Source organism: Carettochelys insculpta, chromosome 4 (assembly GCF_033958435.1).
Source record: "Carettochelys insculpta isolate YL-2023 chromosome 4, ASM3395843v1, whole genome shotgun sequence".
In the NCBI taxonomy this organism is placed as follows: domain Eukaryota; kingdom Metazoa; phylum Chordata; order Testudines; family Carettochelyidae; genus Carettochelys; species Carettochelys insculpta.
The window spans coordinates 128,329,533-128,348,081 of NC_134140.1; the positions used below are offsets into that span (position 1 = coordinate 128,329,533).

Sequence of the window (18,549 nt, forward strand, 5' to 3'; positions counted from 1 at the left end):
TAAAATTTGAAAACATTAATTGATCTTATATGGTCACTAAATGAAATGCTTATGTCCTGTAAAGAGTATTTTAAATTAACATTTGCACCCTTAAAATTGTAGACTATACAAAGCTAACAAAATGGGCAAGACATAAGGGTGAAAAAGTATGCAGAATGCTTTGCATTAGTGTAGAAAACTGATGTGCCTTTAACTACTAGCAGATTTATGGAAATGGAAACTGATAATGTTTTCTTTGTTTTCCAATATCAAACATTTCCTCTCTTCTAGAAATTGTAGACTTAAAACTTAAGCTAACAATGAATATAGCATATCAACTTCAGCTCATATCTTCAGTCTTTCAGGAAACAATATGCCACAGTCCAGACAGTAGATGGTGTACATCACATCGATGACTTGAAAGCAGTGCCAGCTGAGTCAGCCTGAAAATGAAATCTCTTGGGATCCTATTTACAGTGTGCTAATTCAGAGTATAGTCAGTCTTCAATTTTGAAAGCTGAAATAGGCTTTTAAATATATTGAATAAGGAAGTGCTACTGAAGAGTACTAGTAAGTAATGTAATTGTCTCTAAGTATAACTAAAAGATGCTTCTCATAACCAACATTGATGGTAAATGATTTTTGAAGACCTCGTACGAGAGTGTACTGTTTAACTCTGTAGCAGGAAGCAATCCAGAAGGGAAACTTGAAAGTGCTTTACAAAGACAGAGTGAGTTTATGGATAATGTTTTCCTTGTTCTAACAAAGTTTCTTGTTCACAGAAGAAACTGACACATCCAGATTACTATTGTCAGATGACTTTATACCTCTGCCACAAAGTACTTCCTCTTAGTTATGGGCAGGTTGCACTGATTAGGAGGGATTGGAAAGGTAGAGAAAGGAATGATCACATGGCCATGCTAGATCTAAGATACGAAGCATGTGAACTAAATGCACATTTTGCAAAGCCCTTGCCTTACTGTTTACTCTCTTCCTGTTCAGTAACAAGATTTTTGGTGATGGGGCTCCCTGCCAGACTTGTAATATTTTTTTCCCATCCAGCTGTAATTTCCATGAATACGCTGGACCCAGACCATTTGCTGGTTCTACTCATCCCTTGTGTTCGAGTCACACTCTTGAAGCACCATGACTCACCCAAGTTTCTTTTTAACATTCTTTTTACAAAAACGTGTATTTGAAAAGCATGAAGATGTGTAAAACCCTCTTCTAGAAAGAGGAACACCAAAGATTATGGTAACTTGAAACAAAAAGGAGGCCAGTGCCTATTGTGCTTGGCTTTATTATTGTACATGTGATATTGGCTACTGAGCATGTATTCATCTTTGCTGAGGGAGGGCAAGCAAGGTCTACTTAGATAGAATTAAATTTCCTTTTCATAATGGTCTGTACCCCTCGCTCACAACATCTTGGCTACGTCTACACTAGCCCAAAACTTCGAAATTGGCGCGGCTCGTCCAGACTGGGCTCCTTTTCAAAAGGACCCCAGCAGCTTCAAAATCCCCTTACTCCTATGTGCTGTTAGGGACAAGGGGATTTTGAAGTTGCTGGGGTCCATTCGAAAAGGAGTCCAGTCTGGACGAGCTGTGCAGCGGTGAGCTGCATAAATTTTGAAGTGCTGCGGCTGCAGGTATTCTAATGAGGCACTGAATGTGTATTTCAGCGCTTCATTAGTAAATTTTGAAATGGCCATTTGCATGGCCAATTCGAAGTTTTGGGCTTGTGTAAACACAGCCCTTGTCTGTTTGCCTAGTAGTTGTCTCATAGTCATCCAGGCAGTATCACCATTTGGCATCTGGTTGGGTGAACAAACAAAACCCAGCGGATTGTTCTAAATCAAAACCATAGGGAAGTAAAAGTAAACTTGGAGCTGTCTAAAATGATGCAAGTTTATTGCATCTTCTCTTCTCTCTAGCGACTTCTAATAGAAACAACATTGCAGTTCCCCTGGTTTACTCTTCTTATCTCCTGACAAAACCTACCATACCAGAGCAGTAAAAAATTTATACACTCTTCAGTGACATGATGCAGTTTTTCCAGATCCCTGCTGAACCACATCAGATGGCATTCATCAGCATGTGTCTTTGTCTGCGGTATGCCAAGGGGCTGTCATGAAGACCCCAGTGATTCAGGTTGGCTGCCCAGAGACCTTGCCTTGTCTGGTACCTGTTCAAAAGAGACCATTGGATCAAAACCAAGTAGGCAGATTGTGGGGTGAATGACCGAGGACTGGTTGAGGATTGTTACAGGGATCCATCTATCTCACCGGAATGTTTCCGTTCTAAAATTCTGGTATGGCAGATGAGACCATTATGGGCAACGTGATGGCAAATCATTAGTGACAGCACTAGAAAAAAAATTAGTCTCCAGGAATTAGTTGTCTTTGAGGTTGACACTTAGGGAATTTTGTCATGTTGGAGAAAAGAATGTTACATTTCAACATGACACGATATTGCAGCATGAGGCAAAAAGCGATTATAGCCAAGATATTTTTTGGAACCTGTGAATTAGTCTGGCAAGATTCAGGAAAATTTAACTTGGTAAGAAGTAGGAATCCTAAAATCAGCACCAATGTTTATTCCACTTCTGACATATCTTAAATATTTTTGTACTTTTACCGCTAGAATTCTGAGTGATGTGATCCAGTTATGTGTTAATAAAAATAACATTGCACTTCTATACAAGGATCTGAAAATTCTAATAAAATAAGCCTCATTACAATCCTATTAACATTCTCATTTTGCAGCTAGGAAACTAAATCACAAAGAAGCTTTGACTTTCCTATAGTTGTATAAGGATGTCTGACAGAAATAGAATGCAGATCTTCCCATATAAGATCTGTTCCAACAAGGTGTTGAATAATATTTCCTCTTAAATTGCTTGTTTCAGAGATAACCATGTTAGTCTGTTTTAGCAAAAAACAAGAAGTCCCATTGCACTTTAAAGGCTAACAATTTTATTATGGTATACGCTTTTATGCGTTGCAACTTACTTCATCAGATGCATGAAGGGAAAGAAAAAGAAACAGTAAGAATACTTAGATAGGAGTCTTACATCAGAGTTAATTAAATCAGGACAGATATGGATAAAAAGGTTAGAATACCTAAAGTGGAAAATTACCTATGGTAATGAGTGAGCCATTCCAAGTCCCTGTTCATATCCATTCTGATGGTGTCAAATTTGCTTATGAACTACAACTCAGCAGTTTCATGGTGCAGCCTGTTTTTGAAGGTTTTTTGCTTGAGCATGGCAACTTTTGAGTCTAGCTGTGTGTTTAGGGGGAGGTTAAAATTTTTTAAATTGCTGTTCAGCCAGCAAGGAATGACTGTTAGGTGATGGCTTTTTAAAAAGAATGGGAAGTTGATAAGGATTGTGGTTTTGGTTTTGTATTTTTTGGTTTTTGGTGTGTGTGTTGGTACAATTTAAGGAGGAAGGCACTGCTGAAAATCTTTTCTTGATCATGTAGATGGGGGGCAAGTACCTGTAGGAGGGAGATGTTAGTGGGAAGCAGAGTAAAATTTATGGGAATGGGAAAATGAATATTATTTGAAAAAGGGAAAAATCTAGAAGAGAACAAAGAAACTAACAAAACAAGATGGGGGGGGAAAATGTCAGTGAAGTCCAAAGAGAAGATGTGTGCTCCTTGTGTTCCCTCACTGCTTTGCAAGTGCTTGAAGGGATTTTTATATGTAAATATAATATTCCATTCTGCCTCACTGAATATATATATTTGTTTTTAAGACAATAACGGCCATACCTTGTTAGGTAAATGAATTTGGGGCTGAATAATACTTGAGATACTTATGTAGTGAAGCAGTAGGTTCATGACGTAAGTATTCAAAAACACCATTGCTACTAGAAAGTACAGGCATCTGTTCCATTAATCCTTATTTACAGGCAAATATCCTGAGATGCAGGCAAATTCTGCTGTGAGGCGTGACCCTCTGCACCTGTTGATTTCAAAGGAATTTACAAATATTAGTGTCTCTTCAGTTTTCCTTTCTGAAGTAGGGAAGAATTTATTATCACCACTTTGCAAATGGAGATGCTGCAGCAGACGTTAAATTCCTTGCCCTACTTCTACAGAACATCTGTTGTGCAGAATAAAATCTAGATTGCCTCTCTCGTGCAAGACTCTCTGTATTTGTTTTTGTGGTAAGATATATGTGCAGTCTGTAAACATGCAGCACCTGACTCGGCTGCGAGATGCAATTACTTTAGTCAGATGGCACAGGATATAAGTCACAGCAAAATTTTGTACCCCAACTTCAATAAAACTATCCAACCTAAATCTCCATTGCTGCAATTTAAGCCTATAGGACAAGAACAAATTATCAGATGTTAAGAATATTTTTTCTCCCTCTTCCTAGTAATATCCTTTTAGGCACTTGAAGGCTGTTATGTCTGTTTTCTTTTTTCCAGACTAAAGGAACCCAATTCTTTTAGTCTTCACTCACAGGTCATGGTTTCTAGACCTTCAGTAATTCTTGTTTCTCTTTTCTAGCCCACTTCCAATTTACCAACATCTTTCTTGAAATGGGTGTCCAGCTGAGGCGTAATCATCACAGGATAGCAGAAGAATTACTTTTCATGTCTAGCTTAGAACATACGTTGTAATACCTCCCAGAATGTTTTTTGTTTTTTTTTTGCGCAAGTGTTACGCTGTTGATTCATTTAACTTGTGATCCTCTGACCCTTGAACCCTTTCCACCGTACTCCTTCCTAGACCGTCATTTCCCATTTTGTGTGAGAAACAGATTGGTCCTTCCTAACAGGAGTACTTTTCACTTGTCCTTATTGTATTTCATCCTGTTTACCTCAGGCCATTTCTCCTCTTTGTCCAGATCATTTTGAATTATAACCCTATAGTCCAAAGCACTTGCAACCCCTCCCAGCTTAGCATCAACTTTAAAAGCACAGTCTTTTTGCCATTAGCTAAATAATTATTGAAAATATTGAATAGAACCAGTCCCAAAACTGATCCCTACAGAACCGCATTTGTTATGCCCTTCCAGCATGACTGTGAATAATTGATTACTCTCTGGGAATGGTCACCCAACCAGTTATGCAGACACCTTGTATTAGCCCTGCTTAGGTTGTATTTCCCAAGTTTGTTTATAAGAAGTTCTTGTGAGACTATCAAATGCTTCACTAAAGTGTAGGTATACCACATTTACTGCTCCCTTCTTGTTCGCAAGGCTTGTTATTCAATCAGAGAAAGCTCTCAGATTGGTTTGACATGCTTTATTCTTTATAAATCCATGCTGTTACTTATCACCTTATTAGTTTCCAGATGTTTGCATTCAAATAGATTCTGTGGTAGGGTGTGATCACAGAAAACCCTTTGGGGTGTACCTGGTGTGCTGATTATGCCACTGACACACACCTTCTTGTTCTGTGGGGCTCCCCATCTCCCTGTCCTGCTCAGCCAGATCCTCTGGTCTCCCCCTGCCAAGGCACAGAGTTGGGATTACGTATGCAACCATGCAGACACTGGTTTACTTCAGCTCTGGGAGGATGCAGTTTTAGGGTACAACAGCCACAAAACCAACCCCCAAAAGGGATCAAAACAACCCCAAATACATTAGTCTATCTCTGTGCAAAAGATTCACACAGAATTCATTAGGTAAGCCCCTTTTATTAGTGAAAGGGAGATATGCGAATAATTACTTATACTGGGCTTGCTTAGAAACAAGTTATTAACCAAATAACAGTAGGATTTAAGTGGTTATTAGTAAAAACAGATTAAAGTGAATTTCCAAATTAAAATAAAAGGAAAACAACTAGTTCTATTCTGCTAAGAATTTAATTACATATGAATTCTTACGCTAAACAGCTGTTCTTATAACAGGTGAAACCTTCAAGTCGGAAAGTATTTTATCTTGACTTTGGTCTCCAGTTCTTCTGCAAAGTTTTTTCTCCCCTTACAGTGTGTCAGGCAATTTCCAAGGCAAACTGAAGAACAAAACTAATAGCTTCTCTTAGGTTAAATAGACTTCCCCATACAGTGGGAAACCTTTGTTTTACCACCATCTCTGCTCATTGAAAAATGCTAGATTAAAATGGCTTTCAGTACCAACTGGTATAGTCATGTGTTTCTAGTACCATCCACCTTTTAGACTTACAGGACAAACAATGCTGTCTATAGATTGTTAAGTTGATCACCCAGTTGTTAGGGTTCCAGGAGCACCAAATTTAAAACTATAAACAGACATACACTCCGTATTTCTAACTTCATATACAAGAATGGTACATGCACAAAAATGCAATAGATTCAGCAAATTATAACATTAAAATTATATGTTACAAGAGGTATTTTGTTCAAAGCATCTCTGAGTTACTGTAAAAGTTTATTGGGCGCCCAGATAACTGACACATTGAGTTATTTTGTATGCTGGGGGCCAGCTGACCAGCCAGGGCTGGCTGCTGCGAGTTCCACAGTTCCCCACAGATGCCAAATAGAACTTTTACTGTACGCATATTCATCTTCATAACCCAATTTTCACAAGCATGAGAAGGGTCTGTCACAGATTCCTTAATTTTTGGCTCCATTATATTTCCTGGCATAGAGTTTAAAATGACTTTTCTGTAGTTTCCTGGACTTCCCTTGTTTCCTTTTTTCAGTCTTTTGGAATCTCTCCTGTCTTCCATGACTTTTCAAATACTTCCTTAGTCAGCTCGTTGAGTATTCTTGGATGCACTTCCTCAGGCCTGGTAACTGGAAGACCTCAATCTAACTTTTCTAAATAATGTTTATAGTTCTGTTGTAATTTGAATGTTTGACATTATACATAAACATTTCCTTCTTAAAACAATGTGATTGGAAAACTAAGTGCTATAAAATCAAACTATTATTCTGTATTATGTATCTGTGAAGAAAAAGGGTGAGAGAGAAAATAGCTGTTGGATAGTTGTCATATACTAGGGATGAGTAAACCTTTTATGTTGGGCGGCATTTTTTGTCCCTGCAATTACCAGAGCACCTCACACCTTGTCTAATGAAATCCAAACCGACAGAAATTTTGGTTGTGTCATATGAAAAAAAATACACGACCCTTTCAGCATGTCAGAAAATAAGTATGTAGAATGTAAAAACTGTATTAATCAGAATATAAATGTGAATATGCATACATAAAAACAGTAACATATTTCAATATTTTGAATGAAATGGAGGAGCCTGAGACCCAGCAGTCAATTGTGCTGCACTCCATTATGAAATTTCATGCCCAGTATGGAAGCCTGCTCCCCCACTTTGCACACCCCTGTCATATACTACAATGATGAGGGCCATGTAAGTACATTAATATATTGACATAGAAGTACAGCAGACTGGTACAGATCACACGAAGATGATTACAAGCGATCACGAATACCATCCCTGATGTCACCACAGCCAATCTGGTGTCTGACCTCTGTAACTTTGTTCTCACCCACAATTATTTTTGATTTGGGGACAATTTGTACCTCCAGATTAGTGGAACTGCTACGGGCACCCGCATGGCTCCATAATATGCTAATATATTTATGGCTGAGCTGGAACAAGGATTCCTCAGCTCTCGTCCCCTATTATCCCTCCTCAAGATACATTGATGACATCTTTATGATTTGGACCCATGGTATAGACACCTCCACAGAGACTTTAACAATCTGCACCCCACCATCAACTTATGCCTTGATTATTCCACATGAGAGATACATATCCTGGACGCTACAGTACAAATCAAGGATGGCCTGATTGGTACCACTCTGTACTGGAAACCCACTGATCGCTATACTTACCTACACACTTCTAGCTTCCATCCTGCACGCATAACTAGATCCATTGTTTACAGTCAAGCCCTTAGGTACAATCGTATTTGCTCTGATCCTGACAGATACCAAAAACTACAAGATCTTTACCAAATATTCATAAACCTTAATTATCCGCCAGGAGAAATAAAAAGAACAAATTGAAAGGGCCAGATGAATAGCCAGAGACCAGCTACTCCAAGATCGGCCCAAAAAAGCCAAGAACAGAACATCACTGGTCATTACCTACAGCCCCCAACTCAAACCACTGCAACGCATTATTAAAGACCTACAACCTATCCTTAATCAGGATGCCACACTCCAGAAAGCCCTAGGTGACAGGCCTGTTCTCTCCTACAGACAACCTCCCAATCTTATGAGGATTCTCATCCACAACCACAGTCTACACCGCAGGAACACCAGCCCTGGACCTTTTTCTTGCAACAAAGCCCGCTGCCAGCTTTGTCCAGATGTCTATTCTGGAGATGCCATCACTGGACCTAACCAGGCTAGTCACAGAATCATGGGCACATTCTCATGTTCCTCAACTAACATCATATATGCCATCATGTGCCAACAATGCCCAGATGCTCTGTATATTGGACAGACTTCAAACTCTCTTAGACAAAGTTAACTCTTTGGGGCACAAAACAGACATAAAAACACTCGTGAGCCACGAATGGTCAGCCAGCATTTTAATGGAGTGGGCCATTCTGTTAATGACTTAAAAGTTTGCGTCTTACTGAAGAGGAATTTTCACAACACTTTGGAAAGAGGGGCTGCTGAACTCTCTTTTATAGTCAAATTTGACACATTAACATGTGGTTTGAACTGGGATGAGAATTTTCTGGGTCATTATAGGGGCTCATTTGTATACTTGGCTTACTCTAATTCTTGACTCCCCCGCCACCCCTCTATTCTCTGATTTGCTCACCTTGATAATTTTTTGTCTGATTTGTCCACCTTGATTACTATTTTTGGTTCTCTGTGCCTTAAATATTGAGTCTGTCCTGGTCTGGCTATGGTCTGAAGAAGTGGGTCTGTCCCACAAAAGCTCACCTAATAAATTATTTTGTTAGTCTTTAAAGTGCTGCTTGACTCCTTTTTGATTTTGATGGTACAGATCATTTTACTAATGTATTTAATATTCAGGGGTGGGAGGAACAGCACCTGCTACGTTTTGCTAACCAAAATCAGAATAATTATGGTGGAAATAATAGTTGCAAAATAAATGGAAAGCTTGTGAAGAGGATTTTACCCTGAATGCTTGTGCTCAAATAAATCTGTTAGTCTTTAAGGTGCCGCAGGACTCGTAGTTATTTGTAGTTACTTTTGCAGTTACAGACTAACAGGGCTAGTAGCAGTAGTAGGCATCCTTCAGTCTACGTAGACTATGGATCGCGCCCTTCGTAGTTCCATTTGGGATCACCATTTGCAGCGTCGACTATGACTGTGAAGGCTCACACGAAAGCGACAGTCCTTGCTGCATCTGTTGTGTGTGTGTAGTGGGTGTCTGACAGGTCCTTACTGTGGGCTCGTGTCTCCTCTGCTAGCTGTCTCATCCCCATCTCACCCTTCTGAAGGCCCTTGTGTAGTTCCTGCCTCCATCTGCTGTGATCATCTGCCAGCTCCTCCCAGCTGTCCGGCTCGATGTCTACCTCCCTGAGGTCCCTCTTGCAAACATCTTTATAGAGCAACTGGGGGCGTCCGGGAGGTCTTTTGCCAGAGACTAGCTCGCCGTTCAGGATGTCTTCTGGGATCCTTCCATCATTCATCCTGTGGACGTGGCCAAGCCAGCGGAGCCGCCGCTGCCTGAGGAGGGCTACCCCTCTGACATAACACCAGTGTGTCTTTCTTGATTGAGCAGGACCACTTCCGATACGCAGCCCAACTTCAACAGAGCAACTTGGCCACACGTTCCTGGCCCGCACCCCCAACAGTGACCCCTGCCTGCCGGCAGGAACCCACGCCAGGAAGAAGTTAAAGGGGAGAGAAAGGTGAGGGAGAGATCTGGGTGTTCAGCGCGCCCACCAGTGAAGGGACAAACGCTGCGAACCTCCCAGCGAGCAAGGCAGCGTCAGAGGGGCCGGCGGGAGCGGGAGGCCCCCGCAGAGACTGGCGGGGCAGACTGAGGGGCCTGGGAGAGGGGCTCGCCCCTGGAAGGAGAACCCCCTCCAGCCTGGTGGGTGGGGTACGGTGGGGAGGGGCCAACCGCCGGCGCAGCGGGGGTGGGGAATGGAGGCCGAGTGAAGGGACGTTGGCAGGCGCGCGAGACAGAGCCTCAGAGAGGGGCCGGGGACGACGGGCACCATGAGGGGACGGTGGGGGAGGGGTGCGCCGGGCCCGGGGCGGGGCCTGCGGGCGGCCCGGCCTTTCCGGGGCGGGGCCGGGGTCTATGGCGGAGGCGGACTCAGAGCGCCCCCCGCCCGGCGGCGAAAGTTGCCCGGACGGAGCCGGCGCGGCGTTGCCCCCCTCCATGGAGACGCGGGGGCGGCGCAGCCCCTCGTCCGGGGAGGCGGCGGAGGCGCCCCCCGACTCGCCCCCTTATTTCCTGCTCTATCCGGGCCCCGGAGGCACCGCGCCGCCCGGGCTGCAGCCGCCCAGCCTGTGGAGCCCCCCTGGCGGCGCCGCCCTGCCCGTGCTGCTGCTGACCTCCCCGGGGCAGGACAGAGCCGGCACCCGTAAGTAGCCCCTCCCCCGCCCCCTCGTAGCCGCCCCCTTCCCCCCCCCGACCCCGGGGCGCCTCGTGTCCTGACTTACCCCAGCATTGCCCTCGGCCTCCTGCCACTCGTGGGCTTCCCGAGCCGCGTCCCCTTCCCGCTCAGTCCGGGCGCCCCGGCTCCTACCGCGCTCCCCGGTCCCTTCCCCGCCTCGCGTTCCTGGAGTCTCCCGCTCAGACCTCCCTGGACTGGAACTTGGGGCTTGTGGTGGCTTTAGCCTTCCTCCTCCGTTCCCTGCGGCTTGCTGGCCTCTTTCAACGAGGGGCTCTCCCCAGCAGAGCCCCCGGGCTTGCGATCGAGCTGCGGTGCCAGGGGCAGGGGGTTAAGACAACCAGGGCTTTGGGTTTCTCACTTCCGTGGGAAACTGGTTTCGTTGCCAAGGGAGAAGGCAACACAACGGGGCCGAGGATCTCCATGTCTGTACTTTGTTCCTGAAAAATGCATTGACTCGGTCTGGGGTATAGCACAGGGGCTGGCTTTGTCGTCTCAGCTGGGGGGCAGGTAGGGTTGGGGACCTGCTCTTTTGTTAAATACTTTAGAGTCATAACTTGGATTCCTTCTGTTCAAATTTTTGTGAACTCCGTGCATCAGTCTTTTCTGGCAGGAAAGAGTTAGTCGTATCCAGAGAAAACAAGCAATCCTTTAGCACCTTAAAAGGCTAGCATTTTACTTACTCGGTGGTGAGCTTTGGTGGATTAGTCTCTTAAGGTGCAATAGGACTGCTTCTTTTTGTTGTCGTTTTTTGTGAAGCTACAGAGTTAACACAGCTACCTCTCTATGGCTAGTATCTAGAAGTAATGACTCCATTGAATATGGGGAAATTGCATCCAGACACCCTTTAAACAGGGTGGCAGGCTCTTCAGAAGAGGAGGCCTCTAATGTTCCCTCCATCCGTTACTGTCATCACCCCAACAGGAGAGTGATGTGTATATGGTTTGAATGGGAGTCAGGAGAAATATGATTGGGGCCTTGGAAGTTGTGGAAAACACACTGAGAGGAATACTTGGTATGTGTGGCTGCATGAAATACTTATCCACAAACTCAGCTATCACTTTAGGAATAGTCATGCTTTACCCTTTTCCAAGTGATTGCTTTGTTTTTAATATCAAAGCGTTTATGTAAAAAAACCAAACAAACCATATTTATCAGTTCTTGCCTCTATTCTATCAGCTTTGAGTTAGTGTTCCTATGCAGAAGCCATTAATTTGCTTTAGGGAAGGATCTGACAGTCCTTTGAAGTTTAACTTGGACATTACACTGTCATTCTTAGAGGAGAAGGTGCGTGTGGGTCCTCAGGATAGTTCGCTTTGACTGGTTTCTGGCTCTGGGTCCTAAAGTAAATAGGTCTTGTGCAGTGTATTTTTCTCCACTTGTGAAGTAATTGTGAGAATAAATTGTTTGTGGTATTTTAGCAAAGACTGGTTATAATGTGGAAATGTCTAGCCTCTTGTATTGCAAGCATACAGTGTTTACAAAGAGGAGTTTTGGCATATTCCAAAGTTTTCTTGTTAATATTTAGTATTTGATATCGTGCTTTTAATTTTCAAAGTCCTGTAAACACTGATTTTAGAACACCCTTTGGCTATGTCTACACTAGGGGAAAACTTCAAAATGCTAATGGCCAAATTGGAGAATGCTAATGAGGCAACGAAATTAATATTAGCATGATGCCAGCCACGGCATTTTGAAAGTGAAGCGTTTTGCTCACGTGAGGCTTGTCTACACCGGGGGTCCTTTTCATTTGAGCGCCTTATTAGTATTCTCTGATTTGGCCAAAACTTCAAAATGGCCATGCTAATGGCCAAGTATAGACACAGCCTTTATGAGTTGGTTTGTGTTGTGCAAATGGGGAAACTAAGGCATTAGAGAGCTTAATGGGTTTGCTCATGCATGGGGCAATTAAAGTCAGTGTAGGATCTCAAGAGTTCGTAGTCATTATGCTTCTTTATTCATACATAGGTGCACTGTGCTGGTTTATCTGTATGGTGATAGCTGTTTATGTGGCAATTTGTGTCAGGAGTCAGATTTCTGATTACTGGCCAAAAGACTGATGAGGTGGCCTAGCAGGAAATACAGGGAAGAGGAAATATAAAGTGTTCCCATGGTGCTGCTTGCCTGCTTCCCCCTGGGTCACACTTGCATTCAGGTCAGCATTCTTCATCCTTGCTCTAATTCTGCCTCTCTGCATCAGAGGCAGTAGCAACACTTCCTCATTCACTGTCTGGGTAATTAGCACTAGACTTTTGTGCTATCATCTCTCTCCTCTGTGGAATTAACAATAAAATGGTGTTTGCAGTTTTTTTCTGGAGAGATTTGCTTTGTTTCAACGTGGAGACTAGCCCTATGTACCTGAAGACTCAATATCCTCCCAGGAGTCACAACTTCTTTAGGCATTCCTGAGTGTTTATAATTATTATACTAGTAATGCAGTGCTCTGTGAGGTGGGTGATCTTAATTAATGGGATGGAATATAAAGATGTTACAGGAATGCCTTGTGTGGTGGGTCTGGCTTTCATAAGTTAATACACATGTGCTTTCTCATCTCTCTGCAGTGAAATGAAAGTTTAATTTGTCCTCTCCTGAGCTGAGGTGAGGTTGGGGAGGACATGTGCCAAAACACTCTGAAGTCCCAAAGTCAACATTCAGGTTCCCCAACTAGGTTTTTTCTGAAGCATGCAGTCCTCTGTGGTTTAAAGCCAGTATAGGAAGCTTAACTGCCCAGCCTGTTTAGGAAGCCAGTAATTTGCAGTGCTTGATCTACACCCTTCCCAAATTTTGGAGGGCTGTTTATCTGGTCCTGATTAGCCCCAGACTCTGCTTTCCTCATCAAACGTCACCTAGGTTTTCAGGTTTAAACCAGGACAATTAATTTCTGTCTCTTTGCACCATTTGTTATTTAGACCACCTAGGTCGGGGGTGCATGAAATGGGGCACGGGCCTCCTTGGGGGAGACGACATTTCATAAGGGGTTCAGCATGATCAGCCACTCATCCAGCTCATTAGAAATGTTGAAATATGCTATTTTTGTATATGTGTATTCACATTTTTATACCGATTCATAAAGATTTTACATTCTACGTATTTTCTTACACATTGAAAGAGTTTATCATATGAACATAACCAAAATTTCCATTGGTTTGGATTATATTAGACAGATTATTGGTGTGGGAGGGCTGCTAATTTCAGGGACAAAAAGTGGGGCCTAGTGTTTGTTTAAAAAAAAAAAAAAAGTTGTTCACCCCAACCTACGTAATTCCTAGGAGTGTCAGGACATTCTAGTGCTCATTTGTTTCCCAGAAGAAACTGAGAAATGACGAGCGAGGCTTCAGCATAAATATACACAAAGCAGAGGATGAAAAGGAAGAAAGATAATCTTTGATAAGCATTTTGTATCGGAATCATACCACATGTACAACATGAGTCTTACAGATCACAGAAATCTTTCCCTAACACACCCCCACAAAGCAGCAGGCCTCTCTCTCATGCAAGATGTCTGTGTTGATAATAGGGTAATCCATATGTTACAGTGAGGTCCTGCCTTGTATTACTAAGGCTTTGTAATATGTCTTGTTCGTTTTGTTATGGCTTGAGACAATCTCTGCATTGGACAATATTTTTCTGTTTTGTGTTCCTGTGCAACTGGAATTGAAACTTCTGCTTTCAGGTGTGGTTCTCTTGGGTCCCCTGACATTGCTACCCTCATTATTTTAGAAATTAATGTCAACTGAGGAATAGTGAGATTATCTGTATTTGACGCTTACAGTGCCTTTCAGTCAAAAATCTAAAAGCACTCTGTGAATCTTAATCCCTTTCAGCACAGCTGTAAAGGGAGAAGAATTTTAAATAATAGTTAAGGGTAGTTTATGGGTGTTGAGGGGCTAAGATGTATAAAGCAGCCTTTTCCAGTTTTAATAATTATCTGAGTTATGCCTGACATGGAGGTTATGACTGTTAAAAAACAGAGTACAGAAAATAAGTACTTTCTGAGGAAGTGTAGTGTGTCTTGGTTAGGGCATTCTTAGACATTACAAGGTTCTTGTGACAAATACACACACAAGGCCTTTTTCCTTGCAACAAGCCCTGTTTTCAGCTTTGTCCACATATCTATTGTGGAGATACCATCACTGGACCTAACCAGGTTATTCACAGAATCAAGGGCACATTCTCATATTCCTCTTCTAACATCATATATGCCATCATGTGCCAACAATGCCCACATGCTTTTTATATAGGACAAACGGTAAACATGCTTTGACAAAGAATGAATGGACACAAAACAGACATCAAAAAGCTCTTAACTCACAAGCCTGTCAGCCAGCACTTTAATGGAGTGGGCCATTCTGTTAATGACCTGGAAGTCTGTGCTTTACTGAAAAGGAACTTTAAGAATCGCCTGCGAAGAGAGAGTGCCGAGCTATTTTATATTCAAATTTGACACATTAACAAGTGGTTTGAACCAGGATGCTAATTACCTGGGTTATTATGAAAACAAAAAAAACAGTCTAGTAGCACTTTAAAGACTAACAAAATAATTTATTAGGTGATGAACTTTTGTGGGACAGACCCACTTCTTCGGATCCTAGCCATACCAGAACAGACTCAATATTTAAATTTTGAGTCTGTTCTGGTATGGCTAGGATCTGAAGAAGTGGGTCTGTCCCACAAAAGCTCATCACCTAATAAATTATTTTGTTAGCCTTTAAAGTGCTACTGGACTGTTTTTTTTGTTTTCATAGTATATAGACTAGCATGGCTATCCTCTGTTACTGGGTCATTATATGGACTCTCATACATACTTTGTTTTATCTGACTCTTGACCCTCCCCCACTCCTACTGCCCCTTTGCTCTTCTGATTTGCCCACCTTCATGGCATTTTTCTGTTTTGTCAACCATAATAACTATTTTTCATTTTCTGTGCCTTAAATTTTGAGTCTCTTCTGGTATGGCTATGGTCTGAAGAAATGGGTTTATCCCACGAAAGCTCACCATCCAATAAATTATTTTGTTAGCCTTTAAAGTGCTACTGGACTGCGTTTTTGTTTTGATACTATATAGACTGACATGGCTATCTCTCTGTTACATAAAGACTATACTCCAAACTGCTTTGAACAATTAATTTTGTGTTCATATTATATTTAACTGTGTTCTTTCATATGGAACCTGTCTATGAGAACAAAGGATTTTTACTTTATAGTGAGATGTGATCTTTGTACTGGTCCGCAGTCAAGCTGGAAACTGAGGTATCTGGTAGTTTGTGTAAATTGCACAAGGTTTTCATAGATGCTGATTGTGAGGGAATGCTGTAATATAGTGGTTTCCAACCTATGGTGCGTGGATGATGCTGAAGGTTCCCAAAGGGGGTCTGCACCTCCATTTGAAAATTTTAGAGGGTCTACAAATAGGTAAAAGGTTAAAAACCACTCTTATATGGAAGAGGAAAGGATATAAATATTGTATTTTAGCAGCTGAACAAAATAACATACAGGCTATGTCTACACTAGCCCCAGAACTTCGAAAGGGATGTGAAAGTGAACCTAACCAAAAGATGCCAATGAGGCACTGCCACCAATATGCAGCATCTCATTAGCATAGTGGAAGCTGTGGCATTTCGAAGGTGCCTCTTTCGATCGCGTGTGGCTCGTCTACATGGGGTCCTTTTCGAAAGGACTCCGCACACTTTGAAATTTGGTTATAGGAATAAGGGGATTTCGAAGTGTGCTGCATCCTTTCAAAAAGGACCCCGTGTAGATGAGCCACATGCAATCGAAAGCAGCACCTTTGAAGTGCTGCGGCTGCCATTATGCTAATGAAGCGCTGCATATTGATGCAAGCACCTCATTAGCATCTTTCAGTTAGGTTCATTATCATGCCCCTTGCAAAGCTCTGGGGCAGTGTAGACATAGCCACATTGAGATAAAGGGTGTTTTTATATGTGAGCTGAGAATTGAGCCCCAGCTCACGTAGATGCACCTGCACGAGCTCTGTCTGTTAGCACCTAAAGATAACTGTGTGTCCATGGAAGGATGGACAACCCCTTTGACAAGCTGTTTCAAATACAAGCCTGCCCAATTCCCAGATATGTGCTTAAGTGGATACTCTGAGCAGCTGTCCTGGTCAGGCTGTTGTTTTTAGTTTCTACTTTGAGAACTGAGCATGACTACAGCTACGCAAGCTGGAAATCACAATTCTCTACTCAAATGTAGATGCCCCTAAGAGAATGAATGGAAAACTTGAGGAGACTGGGGAGAGGGAAGCCTGTAAACTGCAGAGAGAGATAGTTAATACAGGCTGAACCTCTCTAGTCTGGCCCTGACCTGTGTCAGATAAGAGAATTTTCCAAACCATGGGAGGTCAATATTGCCTAGAGAGAGGTGGAAATGGTAGGTGGGGGCAAAGCAAGAAGAGTTGGATCCTGCTTAGTCTGCCATTCATGTGGAGGATGATTATCTTCCAGCTTGTCACCTTTAGGGCAAGTTGGTTGGTGAATATTTTATACAGTTACATGAAGTGTATGTATGTGGAAAGGAATATGTATTACCTCTGGAGCTGGGGGATGGGCATGCTGCCATTGTCACTTGAGGCACAGCCATTGAAAACAGGAGTAGAAATATCAGGGAAGCGATGCAAAGGGAGATTATTTTGCTCCCTGCTTTTCTATATTGCGCCAGATAAAAGTTGAAGGAAAAGATATTGGACATTGATATTTTATTCCTGATGTCTGAGATCCATCTGCAAATGGCAAAGCGGGGGAATGGGGAAATTGGGTTATCAGAATTTTTCATTTGGAAGCATAGAAACTGTTGAACTGGATCACACTGATGTCCTGATTAATTGACGACTGTAAAAGTCGTCAGAGAGACACAGAAGAAAACTTACGGTGGGAAGTATGGAGTAATTTGTCTATAGTGGAAGCTTCTTCCTGGTTCCTGACAGTTAGCGTTTAGTTTGCTATTACCACTAAACATGGAGAAGTGTATACACAATGGCTATGTCTACACTAGCCAAAAACTTCGAAATGGCCATGCAAATGGCCATTTTGAAGTTTACTAATGAAGCGCTGAAATACATATTCAGCGCTGCATTAGCATGCGGGCGGCCACGGCACTTCAAAATTGACGCGGCTCGTCCAGACAGGGCCCTTTTTCGAAAGGACCCCATCTACTAATGAAGTGCTGAAATACATATTCAGCACTTCATTAGCATGCAGGCGGCCGCAGCACTTCGAAATTGACGCGGCTTGCCGCTGTGCAGCTCCTTTTCGAAAGGACCCCGCCTACTTCAAAGTCCCCTTATTCCCATCTGCTCATAGGAATAAGGGGACTTTGAAGTAGACGGGGTCCTTCTGAAAAGGAGCCCCGTCTGGACAAGCTGCGTCAATTTCGAAGTCTCCTTACTCCTATGAGCAGATGGGAATAAGGGGACTTTGAAGTAGGCGGGGTCCTTTCGAAAAGGAGCCGCACGGTGGTGAGCCGCGTCGATTTCAAAGTGCCGTGGCCGCCCGCATGCTAATGAAGTGCTGAATATGTATTTCAGCGCTTCATTAGTAAACTTCGAAATGGCTGTTTGCATAGCCATTTCGAAGTTTTTGGCTAGTGTTGACATGGCCAGTATGACTTTTATCCTGTTTGCAGGTTTGCCTGGATTATCTTCTAAGTGTTAACAGTTAATTTAGAAGCCATTATTGTGTTTTTGAATATTTATCTTCATTGAATCACATCCGCCAAAGCTGTCCATTTACCTAGGTTTGGTACGTTGTTTTGTAATTCCTCAGTCTTCTGCCACCTGGAATAACCAAAGTAATGTCATCCCCAAATGTTCCCATTTTATTCTATACTCTATCTCCAAATCCTCTTGTTGCATTGATAGGTGCTCCCTGGTCAAGGCTGTAATTCAGTTTTTTATTGGCTTCTGAACAAAAATTGCACCCAAAGTAGAGGACTGTATTGCCTTTAGGAGTAATGTGTGAGGTCTGCACGTAAATTAGAATTTATTCCCCTGCGGATGAAATGAACAATGGATTCCTGATTTGTCACTTGAAAAATAG

The 18,549-nt window shown here is 42.6% G+C and overlaps 1 protein-coding gene across 4 annotated transcripts in view; it reads left to right on the forward strand.

Annotated features, from left to right (window-relative positions):
• Positions 1-10,173: 10,173 nt before the first annotated feature.
• Positions 10,174-18,549, forward strand: part of RUFY3 (RUN and FYVE domain containing 3) — an 82,835-nt gene continuing 74,459 nt past the window's right edge. For all 4 annotated transcript variants that reach the window (XR_012645488.1, XR_012645489.1, XM_074993779.1 and 1 more), the window contains exon 1: positions 10,174-10,466. Coding sequence is in view for 2 of the 4 variants with exons in the window: in XM_074993779.1 (XP_074849880.1) it covers positions 10,181-10,466 (286 nt within the window). In the remaining 2 variants the exon portion in view is untranslated. The remainder of the gene's footprint in view (positions 10,467-18,549) is intronic.